Source organism: Chelonia mydas, chromosome 2, assembly GCF_015237465.2.
Source record: "Chelonia mydas isolate rCheMyd1 chromosome 2, rCheMyd1.pri.v2, whole genome shotgun sequence".
NCBI classification, from domain to species: Eukaryota; Metazoa; Chordata; order Testudines; family Cheloniidae; genus Chelonia; species Chelonia mydas.
In genome coordinates, this window is record NC_057850.1 from 67,260,860 (window position 1) to 67,276,814 (window position 15,955).

Genomic DNA, 15,955 nt, shown 5'->3' on the forward strand with positions numbered 1-15,955 from the left:
GGAGGTCATTTCCCCAGGATTCATGCTGATGATTGTAGTGTGTGTGTGTGTGTGTGTGTGTGTGTGTGTGTGTGTGTGTGTGACCTTCTGTTACTTTGAACCTGGATGATAAAAATCCTAGGAAGAACAATGTTTTTTGGTGAATGGATACAGGTTGGGACTCCCAATCATACAACATTCTGCATACCAACATGCAGTCAATGATTAAAAGAGTTTGTTTGACTGTGTTTTGCTGAGTTTGTTCAAGTTCCATTTGGGATAAAATGGTTAAGAAAAACTGCTTAGGATTTTAAATTTTCATGTGGAGTATTTTATTGTCTTTTTCTGAGTGCAGAGAGACTTCTTTTTTTTTCCCAGCAACTTCTGTTTAGCCAATACAACATCCTCTCTACTGTAGCCTCAGTCAATAAACCTCTTCACTGTTGCCAATAGTTTCAGGACATGATCTGTACTACCCCTATCACTTCTCTTTATTCTAATGAATTGGATAAATGGGAAGCTTTTTTCTTAAATGGCCACAGATGAAAGCTATCAATATGCAAAAGGCTGCTCTTACCAATATTTTCTGAAGTAACCATCATTTTGTCATGTTTGTGACACCATACATCTAAATAATTTACTTGTGTTACTATTTGAAAAATGTGCAGAAAAACTGAACTTGTGCAAATTAATATAGCTTTTTTTGCTGTAGTAATATTTTCTGTACCGTAAATTCCTCATGAACATCAATAAAACACTGACTAAGGCAACTGAAATTTCTGGATAGCTCTATGCTAACTGACCCTGGCAGGTTTTTAAAAAAAAATCTTGCCACTGGCTTGTATTGGGTCTTTGCATATCTGACATTCCTAAAAAAAACCAAACCTTTTCTATAAATATAAATCTATTCCTTATTTACAGAAGGGATAGCTTAATATTATACACTACATAATACATCATACATTTATTCAGTTGATTCGTTATGACCAATTTTACTCTTTAGGATCAATAAATCGATTTTTTTAAATGCCACATGCTATTGTCTGCTTGATATAATATGAAAGATTGAAATCTTATATCAACAAGGTATGTTTAATTTGGCGTCAGCTGTTGCAAAGGTTGCCCCAAGACTGACTTCACTGGACTGACTTCCTTTCTATGGGAAAGAAGTGTTGCCTTCTCTAGCTTTTGATGTACATTTATCCCATTAGATTCTTAGGACAAAATTCTTGTCTTGGAAACCTGCACATAGCACGTACTGCAATCAACATTAAAAGCGCATGTGCATCCAAGGACAGAACCTGACCCTCAGTGAGGAAAAAGGGCTGAAATTACCAGGCAAAGGATCCTGGTCTGCATAGAGAGCTGGCAGTTCCACACATTTGTCTTCATTATGTTTGAACGAGCAGTCAAAAGCTAACCACATCTCCTGGTTCATGCCTGTGTGCTTCATATGCAGCAAGTCTAGGTGCCAAGGCTGATTTAACTTGGTGTGTGGGCCAGTTATCTGAATCTTGTAGATTGAGCCAATGTCTGCCAGTTCATCCTATGTGAGAAAAAGAGAAGTCAGATGCAATCTCACTATAGCAGTGCCAGATCTAATATGTTTGTCAGTTATATATAATTTAACAAATCTCAGAGATTGAAAGATTGTGGCAGTTTTAGAATTGTTTTTTTTTTTTTTTTTTTTTTTTTTTTTTTTTTACACACACACAGTACAAAATTGATTTGCTAACTGCATGAGCTGAATGGCTCTCTAGAGGTTTGAATACCATAGAATTGGTGACTTCTCATAAGAGTCACTGGGGAAAATTGCATACTGAACAAAATTAGACAGTATAATTCACAATGATGCAGTGGACTGTTTGCAAACATTATTGATTAGAAAGTGACCAAATGGCTCATCTCAACTTGCTAACAATACAATGAAAAGCTCAAGTGTTCTTTAAATTTCAGTTACCAGACCATGAATCCCCTGGGGGAAAAAGTGTTTCCTACAACATACAGTAAAAACAACTGCTGTAATTAAGTGTGAATTTTAAAGTCAATTAATTTAATTTTGAGTAGGTTACGTAGTTAGGGAAACACATTAATTCACTTCTTTAAAGGGTTCTCAGACTTCTTCCATAGTGTGAACCACATTTTAGTAGACAGATTGTCCTCTGGAGCCCTTCCCCTTAGATTCATGATCGAACAGATCCCCACAGCTCTCACTGCATGGATAAGTAACACTAGGAAAGCGCTTATGTAATTTGTAACTAAATTTAAAGGCAATAAATCTCTTACCCTATTGTTCCCTCAAAAGGACAAGCACATTGTCTCTTTTTACTCTTGGATTCATCTCTACTTCCCCTCTGTTTCCCCCACTCCCTCCTTGGCTCCCCTCCTTCCCTTCTTTACACAAGCTGCCCAGCTATCTGGTGCCCTGAACATGTGGCCTGGCCACTTTGCTCTCTTCACCCCAGGCATCTCTACTTTCATATCCCTTTTATGTAGCAAAGGGCCCTCAGTGGAGACAGCCTGATTTACTCCTCCTTGTTTTCAGCTCATATTTAGGCTCTTCTGGTGCCTATAGAAGCAGCTGGGAGCAAGGAGGAGCAGCAGCGAGTGAAGTATGATGTGCCTGCTTTCTATCAACCACCAGCAAAAGCTCCACAGACCACAGTTTGAGAACTATTGCTTACTTGCTCTGCTAATCAAATTAGACCATCCCGATCAGCCAAAAAGGCAGTTCATTCAATGTGGCACTATGCACAACCTTCATATTATCCACTGGGAAATCTGAGAATATTGTTGTCCCTTGGCCCAAGCAGTTAGCCAATATTTGGGGCCTTGTTGGGCTTTTTCCATTAGGAAGAGAAACTGATGATAGATTCAGATAGTTCCTTGGGGCAAATCCTATTCGTTTACAAAGAATGTGCACAAAGTCCTGCTGCCCTGATCATAGTAGAAACAAACACCAGGAGGCAGTTTCCTTGCTCACAGATCGAAGCCAACTTTCCAGCCAGCCCAGTTCCTAAAAGAAACTCTCTCCCCTGACTTCCTCCCAAGGCCACACTCACCAGTGCTCTCCTAGCTTTTTGATCCTGAGTGCTTGTGACACCCACAGCTCCACCAATCAATGCCCCAGCCCCACAAGCCCCAGGGAAACCACTCTGATTCTCCCTGAATTAGTTCTTGCTCAGGTCTTCCCAGGAGGTCAAATGCCTTGGACAGTGGTTTCTATTGTTTCAGCTATCTCTGAACAAAGGGGTATTTAATTGCTCCCTCATTTAAACTGAATGAAAAGTGACTAGCATACCCATGAGTTTCAGTGAGACCTGTGGTTACTGACAGATCAAAGATATGCATGCTGGCAGCCACCAACACTCATCAACCAAAAGTATAAAGATTGTTTATGCTGGAAACTCACCAATAAGGCACTTCAAAATGTCCTGCTTTCGAGACACACATTGGGGTAAGTGATATGCTCAGATGGTTAGGAGCAGTATTCATTTGAATCTGCCTTCTACAGAATAAAAAAGAAATGCTCCCCCAAGCAGTATTAGCCTGCCTTGGTAGGTGTGGTGGGTGGAAATTGTTAGCATCGGTGTAGATTAAAGGGCAGCAGACAAGAATGAAATATTTCAGTTTTTTAAATTAAATCTGTAAGAGTTCCTCTTAGTGGATTATGCCCATAGTGGAGGCTCTTTCCCTCCTTTACAGCCAAGTTAGGAGCTACTCCAATTCTGGGTCTGCTTCAGCAGCGTTCATTTTAATTACTGTTCCACTCCCCACTGTGTCTGTAGCACATGCAGAGCAGAGTGGAGTGTCAATAAGAACTATAGGAACAGGAATAGCCCCCCATCAGAGAAGGCAGTATAATTCCCAAAAGGAAGTGAGGATGTGGAGAAGTGACAGGCTCCCTACTGACTGAAGGTGGGTCTCAAAGGTTTGTTGATGTTTTAATTCTTTGGGAAGGAGAGGGAAAGGAGGCAGAAAGAGAGGGGGAAAGGATGAAAGAGTGGCATAAGGGAGGAGGACCCTGATAGGGAAACAAGGAGTTGGGCAAAGGTAAAAGAAAGGAGGGGCAAGAGAGAGAGAGATAGAAAGCAAAAGAGGCAAGGGAATGGAATGGGTGTGAATATAGGATGAAGAGAGAAGGCAGTTAGGAAGGAGAAACATAGCAGAAGGGAAGAAGAATTAGATAATGAGGTTTAGGGAGGAAAAGGGACAAGGGCATTTTACCCTATCATAGCCTGACCCCAGAAAAGTCACTTGGAATCTCTGACTTTATACACCATATTTGTGGATTAAAATGACGAAGTACCACATTTTCAAAAGGGCTTCAAACTGGCCTGTATATCTGTGCCTGCAGTCTGACATGCACAACCATATTCACTAGCAAATCACAGAATTTTCATATGCAAACACAAAATGCCTGAAAATCAGGCAGGATTTGTTCATGAAAATGCCATTGTGGATGTGCAAATCCTGTCATTTGTCGACAAAAATGACTGTGTGTGACAATTTGCACAGACAGGTTTAGAAATCATGTTGGAAATTTGGCCCAAATAAACGATTTCTACAGGAATTAAAAGGATTAAGTACATGATTCTTAGAAGTTCTGATAATAGAGAAAGATTGAACTACTTTGATTTGAGTTGCTTTTCCTGTAATTTGAAGAGCCAACTCTTTGTGATTCAGGTCTCCATAAAAGATGAAAGAAAGGTGTATTGGATCCATTTCAGTGTTGACGTCAGATCCAATGATGTCCATTATCCACAGACCTGAGGACTGCATGTTGATTTGAGGCAGTTTAGGACTAGAAATCAATCTTTTACCTTTAAAAAATTATCAAACAGAAAGAGGAAAGAAGACAGCATGAGAGAAAGGCATAATATATTAGGACCACAGACTTTACAGTACACAAACACAGCTGTATTTGAAGGTTATGTTGTATCTATGGCAACAATTCACTAAGAATAACACATCAATACCTTTACTGCATTTTTTCATCAAGATTTAACCTTAATGTTCTTTTGTGTTTCAAACTTTAGATTTACAGAATATTTTCTGGATGTGAAGTTGTTTTTACTGTCCTTTTTGGAACTAATTATTAAAGAACATGCAGCCTCCTTCATAACCCTAATTAACTGTTTTGACAGAAGTAATCAATGTCACCAACTCACTAGCTCACCTATATCATTTATCTCATTTAGAAACAATAGTAGCCTGAAGCATAACACCTGGTATATATCCATGAAATCCCCACTTGCAATCACACCTTAAATAAAAATATGTTGTATGATACTGAGAGCTGAACATATATAAAAAAAGTGCTCTAAACCCACATTAGCCAGATCCACATACAGCAATGCTAAAAATCCTCTAAACAATTCCAGGTCTGCTACATTTTGACCTTTAATTTTTGAATCTGTTTAAACAATCTTATGTAAACATCCTATGCATGTTTAAATAACACAACACAGAGAAATCTACCTTTAATGAGTCTAGAAAACTAAATGGTGGGTTCTAAGTGTATCTGATACAGACACATTGCTTCTCACTTTTCTACTTATTTTTTTTTCCCCCCTTACGGATCTAACTTGGGAGGTTCATTTCCACTGGTGCATCTATCTTCTTGGCATTATTTTAATAGGATACAACACCTGATTACAGCGATCTTCTTTCCTCTTATTTTTAAATGGGATTGATGAATTTTACTTCTTGTTTGGAAGTGAGAGACTGCTGTGAGCACCTCCCAATGCCTTTCTGCCACATGCACGTAGGTTTTGACTTGCAATCCTGCCACAATGATGGGCTTCAGCCAAACGGAGCGACAGCTCTACTGAACAGTGCAGTAGCTCTGTGGGTGTGGACTAATGCCCTCAGATAAGGACTAAACTGAGACCACTAAACTAACTTTTCCCTAGACTTAAAACTGGCTGAAAACTAGTGCATTAAAACTCTACTTTAAGCCACTTATCCCCCATGAGGCCTCTTCTCACATTCAAATTTTAACATGCTAAATTTAAATTCAGAGGGCTATTGCTTTGTGCACAGTGCACTATGCAGCATTAGATTATATTATCTCTGACCTTACCAGTGTGTTTGCTATTATAGAAAAATAATGTTGAAAATGTTTGTGATGTTTACAGCCAAATAAAGGTATTATAGCAATTATAAAGACCTTCAGTCTAATTAACATCTGATGTAAGCAGGTGGAACTCTCATTGACTGCAGTCTTGTTGCAGAAGGACCTACCTATTGTTATAATCTCACAAACAGTCTCATGTATTCCCAGATGAGTATCAAGCCAGTTCCAACATGGAAAGATCCATTCTTTATCTGAGTCCTCTGATTCCTTGATTGTTATCATCTTGAGGTACATTCCAGCCCCATATCCTTCTCCATCATGTCCTACAACTACCTTTCGCAAATGGCTCAGAGAAACTGCCTCTATTAAAAATGAATCCACCTGCAAAAAGGAGAAATACTTTGAAAAGCAGCAAAAATGGAACACTTGTTCTTTAAATATATAAACACACACACAGCGTAAATGCAAAGTGTTATAACTAGAGATGAACTTAAACCAAAAGCTTGGATCTGAATATGCTTGAACTTCAGAGGAAACTTGGACCTGGATCTAGATCAGGATCAGGATCTGAAAGTCAGGACTGGCTTATATCTATAATGGTTGAAAAGGAAATCCCATCTCTGAACAGCATATTTCAGTTCTTGATTAGATTCCAAACATTGTGGCTTGGGCCCTTTATTAGTAATGACTGCAGGCTCATTTGATCTTTGGCTCATATGGGACATTTAATCAGTCATTCCAACTTATGCTACAATATGCTTCTGGATACTAAAATATCACTAGAAAATCTTGGTTCTGATATACTCATTGTGAGTTTCTGGCTTCCAGGATCTATTATGCAAATATACATTAGTAGGGTTCCAGAGGGAAGTTAACATTCTGGAAAAAGCTTATTCATTAGGAGACAAGGTTTTCTATAATCCTGAATTCTCTTAGAAAGCAGAGAAGTCTGTCTTTTGTTTTCTGTACAATATGAGAAAAAAGGAGGGAAAAGAAGACTGAAAAGGAGGTGATGGGAGAGGGTAGGAGAGAGAAAGAGACACAAGCAGAGATGAAAGAGAAGGATGGGAAAGACAAAGTCGGAAGAGGAACAGAATGGAGAGAGCAATGGGGAAAGAAGGGAAAGGAAAGAAGTAAAGGAAAGGAGAGGGCAAATGGAAAGAGAAGGAAAAGAGGACAATGGCGAGCAAGGAGTCAAAAGAGGAAGTTTAATGCAGCACTAAATCTATATGATTCAAGGACAGCTTGGTGCAATGCATTCTTTTCATTTTATAACAATCCTATCTGCTTTGTACACTACCCAAATGAGGGCCCAGTGGGCCTCAGTGTGGCTAACAATGGTCAATAAGTTTTGATTAGCTGGAAGCGTTTGCAGCCTCTTTACTGAATCAAGGTGAAAACAATTGGAGTTTTAATAATAACCGTGTTTCAGATAAAAATTATAAATAGATTTATGTACTATGGGATCCTAATAAATAAAACTACAAGGCACTTAGAATGGATATATTAGCAAACAGCTCTGTGAAGAACAACTCTTCGGTTACCAAAGTGCTATAGAACATCATAGCTATTTTTGTATAAAAGTAACACAAAAGCAGTTTATCTTACACTAATATTAAAAACGCTTTCAGGTGATAAAACATCCATTTACTAGAATTCCAGACTTGGCAGCCAGATTGCAAGTACAATTAAGTAACTGGTTCTTAATTAAGGCAATACAGGGAAAAATCTGTGCATGAAGGAAGAGTTACTCACCCTGTGCAGTAACTGTAGTTCATGTGTGTCCCTATCGGTGCAACACTTCAGGTGTGCATGTGCCTTTTATACCCTTGATAGGAGATTTCTAGCTAGCGGCAGCGGTGGATTAGCCACTAGGCCAATGGGACCCATGCCCAGGGGCCCCAGCTAATTGGGGGAGGTCCCGGAAAATGGGCGCTCCCACGCCTCAACCTGCACAGGACGGGAGGGCAGGTGGGCTGAACAGGGCAAGCCCCTGCGCCTTGACATGCTGGCAGGGAGGGAATAAACTGCAGGCAGAAAGGGTGGAAGGGCCCCCATTTGCTCTGATCTAGAGGCCCCCCACAAAACCCTAATCCGCCCCTGGCTAGCAGTTCAGCCCAGGCATGTGCCCTATGCCTCCTCATGGCAGACACCAAAGCTATACATGGGTGCATGGGCAAACCTCCCTCAGTTCTCTCTTTACCTAGGCATCTCCTAGGGAACAACCAAACCAGAGGGGAAGGATGGGTAATAGAGAACGCATAGGGACACACATCTCAAAGAACTGCAGTTACTGGATAGGGTGAATAACTTTTCCTTCTTCTTTGAATAGTGTCTCCACTTCACTTGACTTTTGAGCAGTATCCCCAGGAGGAGGAGGGAGCTTCAGAACAGGATCCAGAACTGAAGCTAGTACTGAAGAGCCAAGTGCTGCATCAGATCCGATGGCATGAAGCAGGGCTTAATGCTTTGAAACTGTATGGATTGAAATCCAAGTGGTGGCTCTGCATATGTCAGATACTGGACCATTCTTAAAAAAAATGCAGATGTTGCTTATTATGTGGCCTGAGAGGGCGGGGGCTGAGCACCTGCAGAGTCATAAAAGGCAGAGATACAATCCGATAGTCATTTCAAAAGTCTGAGCAGAGATAGGATCCCCCTTAGATCTATCTGCAAAGGAGAAGAAGAGTCTAGGCGATCTCCTAAACTGCTTATTCCTGTTCAGGTGGAAGGCGAAGTCCCTTCTAACATCCAAGATATGGAAATAGGATTTCTGCTGAGAACTGAGGTTTTGGAAAAAATACTGGCAGATGGATAGAATAGTTAGGATGAAAATCCTTTGGTAGGAACCTAGATTGTGGAACTTTAATGACCTTGCCATAAAGAACATTGTAAGGGAGGCAGGGGGGAAGTCTGCCATCAAGGCTCCAATCTCCCTGACCCTAGGTGCTGACATGATGGCAACTAAGAAGGCCATCTTCATTGACAAATGTAGTAGGGAACAGATCACCATTGATTTGAATGGAGCTTTCATGAGGTGGTTGAGAACCAGGCTGAGGTCCCAAAACAGGGTCAGGGTCTAATGTGGGGGGAAGAGATTAGCCAGACACTTAATAAATCTGGATGATACTGGGTGAGCAAAAATTAAGAATCTCTTGCCTGGGGGTTCAAAGGCTGACACTGTGGCCAGGTGTACCTTGACTGATCTGATGGATAACCCAGATGTCTTTAGATCCAGCAGTTAACCTAGGATGGGAGAAAGGGGAACCAACTCAGGCTAGAGGTAGCAACAACCAAACCAATGGACAAAATCTCTTCCATTTCAGTACGTAGGTAGTGCGGGTGAATGTTTTTCCACTGTTTAATAACATCTGCTGCACATCCATAGAGCCATCAAGGAGCCACACCCTGAGACATGGTCGGGAATTTGATTGATAGTTGGATACTGAGTTGAAGCAGGTAAGGGTACCAAGCTTGTCTTGGCCAAGTAAGTGCTATGAGAAGAAAGAACTCTGGCCCTGTCCTGCCTGATCTCGTTCAGCCCCCTTAGAATTAGTGAGGTGGGAGAAAGGCATAGAACAGACTCTTCTTTCACAATAGAAGGAAAGCACCCTCAGGGAGTGGTGACATAGATCCTCCCCTGGAACAGAAGAGAAAGCACTTCCTGTTCTCTGAAGCGGCATAAAAGATCGATCTCTGGCAGTCCCCATCTCTGGGGCATGCTGTGAAGAACCTGGGTGTCCAGGTCCCATTCATAGTAGTGGGAAAAATCTCTGGCTGTGGTGTTCTGGGTGCCTGGGAGTTAGACCACTAAAATCTGGACCAGTTCCTGAGCTTTATGGCTTCAGTACCCAAGGAAGGGGATCTTGCTCTTCCCTACTTGTTAATATAAAACACGCAGGACATGTTGTCCAACATTACCTTGATTGCCTTGCTCCAAATCCCTTCCTCCAGCAAAGGACTTACAGAGTCACCATCCTGAACTTTTGAGGCTTAATGAACTTGTTCAACAGTCTTAGATCTAAGATCCGGCTCCAATCACTGTTCTTCTTTGGCAGTAGGAAATATTTTGAGTAGAACACCCTGCCCCTGTGAGATGAAAGGACTGGTTCTATTGCTCATAGTTGGAGGAGAAAGTCCACCTTTTGCCTCAGCAGAAGCTCATGAGAGAGGTCCCTGAGGAGGGACAGGGAAGGGGTGGAAGGAAGGGAGTGATATAAAATGAATGGTATAGTTGATGTTATGACCTCCAAGACCGTTGGTCCATGGTGATCCACTCCCAAGCCTGGTAGAAATGGACACGTGGTCCCCAAAGAGAGGAAGGCTAAAGGGCACAACCATAAATCCAGAGGAGCAGGAGGATTCAAACCTTCAATCAGCCCACCAAAACTTCTGTTTAGATGATGCCTGGGCAGTCATGGAGTGTGGTTGGGTGGCCTTCTTACTCTAAAACCTCTGTCTCTTTTTTGGGAGGTGTTCCATGGGTCTGTGGTACCCTGAGAACAGAGCAGGGCATGACCTCTGGGCAGTCCGTGACCTACTAAAATGTTTCTTGCTTGTAGGTGTGTGTGACGAGGTCAAGACTCACCACCGCTGGCGCCTCCCACTGGTTGCTCCGGGAATTAGCTCTGTTCAGTCATGGAGCACCTTTTGCCTTGGTGCCTTGCCCTTCATCTGCTCTGCTGCTTTGGGGACCCGCATTGCTCCCTTCTCGGCAGCGTCCTCTTCAGGACATTGCCCTCCGGCAGAGCCCACTGCTCCGGTCTCACCCCCTTCTGGGGGTTTGGTGCAATCAGCAGTCTTTGCTCTACACTCACCCTAGTGGCCAACTACAGCCTCAAAGTCTAGCCCTTTGTCACAGGGGCCAGCCACAGCCTTTATCAGGCCACACTCCTCCTCAGCCAGGTGTAGTACAGGTGGGAAGGGGGGGACCCAGGCCCACCCGCTACTCTGGGTCCCAACTCAGGGACCCTCTAGCGGCAGCCTCTCTGCTCTCCTTCTCTCCCCTTGTCCTGCTATTGTCCCTGGGCTGCTTCCCCTTCGGCCCTATGCACCTGCCCAACCCTTTGTAGCTAGGCCGGCAGCCTGGGGTTTTCCTTGGCCAGAGCTTCCCAGCTCCTTCTGCCCTTCCCCAGCACTGCTCTGTCCAAGGTACTACCTTTCAGCTCAGGAGCCAGTCCTCCTCCCTTGCCCACCAGGGAGAGACTCCCTTGCTCTTTGCTAGGCAGTCTTTATAGAGGGCCTATGCCGGCCCTGATTGGCTGCATCTCCCTCTGCCCTGATTGCTCTCCCCAGGCCTTCTTTGATTGGCTGTGGGTCTGCGCAGCCTCTCTGGCCTGGTTCAGCCCTTCTTCTCGGGGGGCGGGGCGGGTAGCCCTGGAGTCCCTCAGCATGCGCAAGGAGTTATTTGTGGTCTCCGAGAAAAGCTTATGAGTGTCAAAGGGGAGGTCCTGCTGTGCGTTGAACCTTTCTCAGAAACCCTGAAAGTTAGAGCTACGCACATAACTACCATTGTAGAGATGGATCTGGCAGTAGCATCCACAGTATCTAGGGATGCTTAGAGAGCTGTTTGGACAATAGTTGGCCCTCTGCAACTTTGGACCATAATTGCTCTCTGCAGTTAGTTGTGCGGCAGCTGCTCAATAAAGACTGTGAGCTTGTTGTATTTGGACATGACCGCCTGATAATTTTCGCTCCAGAACCACAGGACTGTGGACAAGTATGACTTTCATCCAGAGAGATCCAGCTGCTTTTTGTCCTTGTCATGGGGGGAGATCTCAAAAAGTGCTGCCTACAGCATTCGTTCACCACATCCAACACTAGGTTAGTTGGTCACAGGTTTCAGAGTGGTAGCCATGTTAGTCTGTATCAGCAAAAACAACAAAGAGTTCTTGTGGCACCTTAGAGACTAACAAATGTATTTGGGCATAAGCTTTCGTGGGCTAGAATCCACTTCATCAGATGCATGGAGTGGAAAATACCTGCTTATGTATAAATATACCTGCTACTGTATTTTCCACTCCATGCATCTGATGAAGTGGGTTCTAGCCCACGAAAGCTTATGCCCAAATACATTTGTTAGTCTCTAAGGTGCCACAAGGACTCCTCATTGTTTTTAGGTTAGTTGGGTGGGGGATGGGAAAATAAAAAGTCAGAATCCTTAAGGGGCACTTAGTATTACTGATTTGCCCTTTTGCATGTTGTTGGAATAGTAGAACGTGTTTGCCAGACTGTCTTAGCCAGAGCCAGGACAATCTCATCAATAGGTATCACCACCCTGGAGTGTGTTGCCGACTGCAAGATCCCCAGCAGCTTGTATTGCACATTCTTGACCTCCTCAGAGGGATCTGCAGGGTGTGGGCTATCTTTCTAATGAGGTTCTGAAACTGCCTGAAATTGTCAGCCACGGAAAGTGGTGGAGGCATAACCATCTCATCCACTGATGATAATGAAATGGGAGTCTCAGGCATGGCTTCTTCATCTGCCCCTAGCCTCGTGGTCCTCAAACATTTCCTCCTGCGGGGTGGAGGATGGGGAGAGGGGGGATGTGAAACTCTGGTCTCCCTGAGGGGCAGTACTGGTGGTCTGGTAAATTGCTACTGATAGGCGGCCCACAGATCCCAATGTAGCCATTTCAGGGGTCCATAAAGAAGTGGGGGTCACAAGCAAGGCTGGTTCCACCACCATCCTTGATGACCTGCATGGTCCTCCCTATAGCTGGCCAAAAGCAGATTCCCAAAGGGGTATGTAGGAGTACCCCTAACCAAAATCAAGGAGACTGATTAGGAGTCCTCTTCCTCCATGTCCTCCCATGGGGATGTGGGGCAGCCATTGAAGAGAGAGTGGAGTCCTGTGCCAAAGGATGGCCACTTGGAGACTAACGCCATAGACAAGGTAGAGGTAGCTGAAGCTGCTGGTACCACTGATGAGTGCATCACTGACATCTGGCACCATTGCTTGCTCGATACTGAGGATACCCCTGGCTGAGCTGCTTGCATCAGTACTGATGGCTGGGTTAAGGTGCATGACTGCATTAACAGAATGGATCCTTTGGTGCCAATAGCAGGGTCAAGCTCAATGGTACCCTGTACTTATCCTCATTACTGGTGGATGGTACCTGGGCCCTATTGGAGCCATGCTTCTTGTCCTTGGAACTCCAGGGCTTCACAGGCCCACCGGTACTGGAGGAAGAGCCCTTGGCCTCGGCAATACCTTCAGAGACTGAGGACCTTGATGGGGACCTGATCTTTTTTGGCTCATGGTTCCCTCCCCACTCTAAACTCTAGGGTACAGATGTGGGGACCCGTATGAAAGACCTCCTAAGCTTATTTCTACTAGCTTAGGGTAAAACTTCCCCAAGGCACAAACTTTTTGCCCTTGGAGGGTACGCTGCCACCACCAAGTGATTTAACAAAGAATCAGGGAAAGGACCATTTGGAGTTCCTATTCCTCCAAAATATCCCCCCAAGCCTTTACACCCCCTTTCCTGGGGAGGCTTGAGAATAATATCCTAACCAATTGGTTACAAAGTGATCACAGACCCAAACCCCTGGGTCTTAGGACAATAGAGAAATCAGTCGGGCTCTTAAAAGAAACAGAACTGTATTAGAAAGAAAAAAGGTAAAAGAAGCACCTCTGTAAAATTAGAAGGGAAGCTAATCTCACAGGGCAATCAGATTTAAAACACAAAGGATTTCCCTCTGGGCAAAAACTTTAAAGTTACAAAAAGAAAACCAGGAATACACCTTCCTCTCAGCACAGAGAAAATCACAAGTCAAAACAAAAGTAAATTAACGCATTTCCTTGCTAGTACTTACTGATTCTAATGGAGTTGGATTGCTTGCTTTCTATATCTCTCTCTGGCAAGCACACAGAACAGACAGACAAAAGCCTCTCTCCCCCACCCCCCGCCAGATTTGAAAGTATCTTGTCCCCTTATTGGTCCTTTCGGTCAGGTGCCAGCCAGGTTACCTGAGCTTCTTAACCCTTTACAGGTAAAAGGACATTGTGCCTCTGGCCAGGAGGGATTTTACAGTACTGTATACAGGAAGGTTGTTATGCTTCCCTTTATATTTATGACAGGCTTCTTAGAGTGAGAGTCCATGCTTCTCTTTCTGGGTGTCTTCCTAGTGACCTCCAAAGATTCCCTTCTTTAGGGGAAGAATGCCTTGAGGTTTTCAGGGTGCTGAATCCATCCAGAGACAGATGTGTGGGATAGGTCTCCTGACCTGGCTCAGAGAGTGTTGCAGGCAGTGTTTTACGGTTAACACTCTGAGCTTTATCTCCTTGGTCTTTTTTGTCCTGGGCTTTAGGGCCAAGGAGAAGGAATACTTCTGCGATATGTGGTAATGCCCCAGACACACCTGGAGTGCTCATTGCTTACTGGTATAGCCTCCCGGCAAGAAAGGCAGCGTTTAAAGCCTGGCGAGCCAGGCATGCTCCGCTAGGAGAAGACAAGTCTCCCAGAAAGGAAAAGAGAGGGAAAAACAACCCTCTCACCTAACTTGCTAACTAACTATAAACCGCATAACTGCAATAAAAAAACAGAAGGCTGAGCATGTTCTAGGTGGAAATGCTAGGACTCCACCTCAGGCCGAGGCAATAGAGAAGGAACTGAGGGCAGATCGCTTGTTCACCCCTATATAATCTTGGTGTCTGCCACATGGAGGTTTACGGTGCATGTGCGAGCCAAACAGACACGGATAGCTAGAAATCTCCAATTAAGGGCTCAAGAGGAGCATGAACTCCTGAAGTGGAGCACGCATAGGGCCACTACTCGACGAAGGAGCTAAGTTAAGTATGGAATAATGCCACCTTGTGGACCCTGCAAGTAACTAACAGGAAGTGGGCTTGAGACACACATAGAAGCAGACAGGTTAGGGGTTCTCTAAGTTAGACATTGAATCTCGTTTCATCCTTTATGTTGTTGATATGATTGTTAAATGAAATAATTTCACAGAAATCTAAGACTCTGCTTTCTTAAGAATACTATAGCTTGGTGATGAGTAAGTATGAAAAAGGATTATCTTATTTTTAAACTCTGTCAGTGCATTCTCTTCTTTAAGTAAAATTTCTCATCTGAGGTTATACATTAAATATCTCTTCTTTCAGGGGGTGTCATTTGTTTTAGTCCCAAAAGCTACCTACGTTCCCAACAAATTTGGCTCCCCCTCACTTTTGTTATTGAAAATTATCAACAGAAATAATATTTAAGCTATGATTATCAAAACAGCTATTTACATTTAAAGGAATGAATCTCACAGCAATATAAGTTTCCTGCATGAATCATTTTTATGACACTAATTTTGGTTCTTTGTCACACACTGCATCCCACATTTGGGACATAAAAAGTTGAGAGGCATGATCACAAGGGTTATGACTCAGATAAGCTGCTTTACACATGCAAATGTAGAACCCTGATTATCACCTATGGAAAATCTAGGGATAAAGCTGGAACAGAATACTGCTACAAAAACCTATAAGGAGAATTTTGTTCTTACAATCAAGAGCTGGTGGTAGACATTCAGAAAACAGTGCTATTGTTTGAGTTTGTAAGAAAACTTAACATTTGTGTCTTTTTACCTTGTTCCTTTGAAATTTTCCTCCTTTTACCAATGATTCGTGCAGTTTCCTCACACCTGTGTCCCCTCTTTCACCATACAGAGTGATATAAACATTTGCAAAGGTTTCTGATCCCCAGTGGTCACCAGTGTGTATAGAGACAATATACTTGTGGACTATACAAAGAAAGAAGATTGTTTGAACAAAACAGATTGAATTGAAAGGGTAAGCTTCAAGGAAAACTGCAATATAATTTAAAGATATTCTAATAAAATCAGAGAAACTACAACCAAAAAAAGAACACATTACATGGAGATTAGAACAGAAAGGGAGTGG

The 15,955-nt window shown here is 43.2% G+C and overlaps 1 protein-coding gene across 1 annotated transcript in view; it reads right to left on the reverse strand.

The window, feature by feature from the left end:
• The window catches only part of RP1 (RP1 axonemal microtubule associated), a 295,779-nt gene that overhangs the window by 82,076 nt on the left and 197,748 nt on the right, over positions 1 to 15,955 (reverse strand). The window contains exons 34-37 of the mRNA XM_043539623.1: positions 15,641 to 15,795; positions 6,226 to 6,439; positions 4,612 to 4,802; positions 1,315 to 1,525 (exon numbers count right to left, since the gene is read on the reverse strand). Coding sequence (XP_043395558.1) covers positions 1,315 to 1,525; positions 4,612 to 4,802; positions 6,226 to 6,439; positions 15,641 to 15,795 — 771 coding nt within the window. The remainder of the gene's footprint in view (positions 1 to 1,314; positions 1,526 to 4,611; positions 4,803 to 6,225; positions 6,440 to 15,640; positions 15,796 to 15,955) is intronic.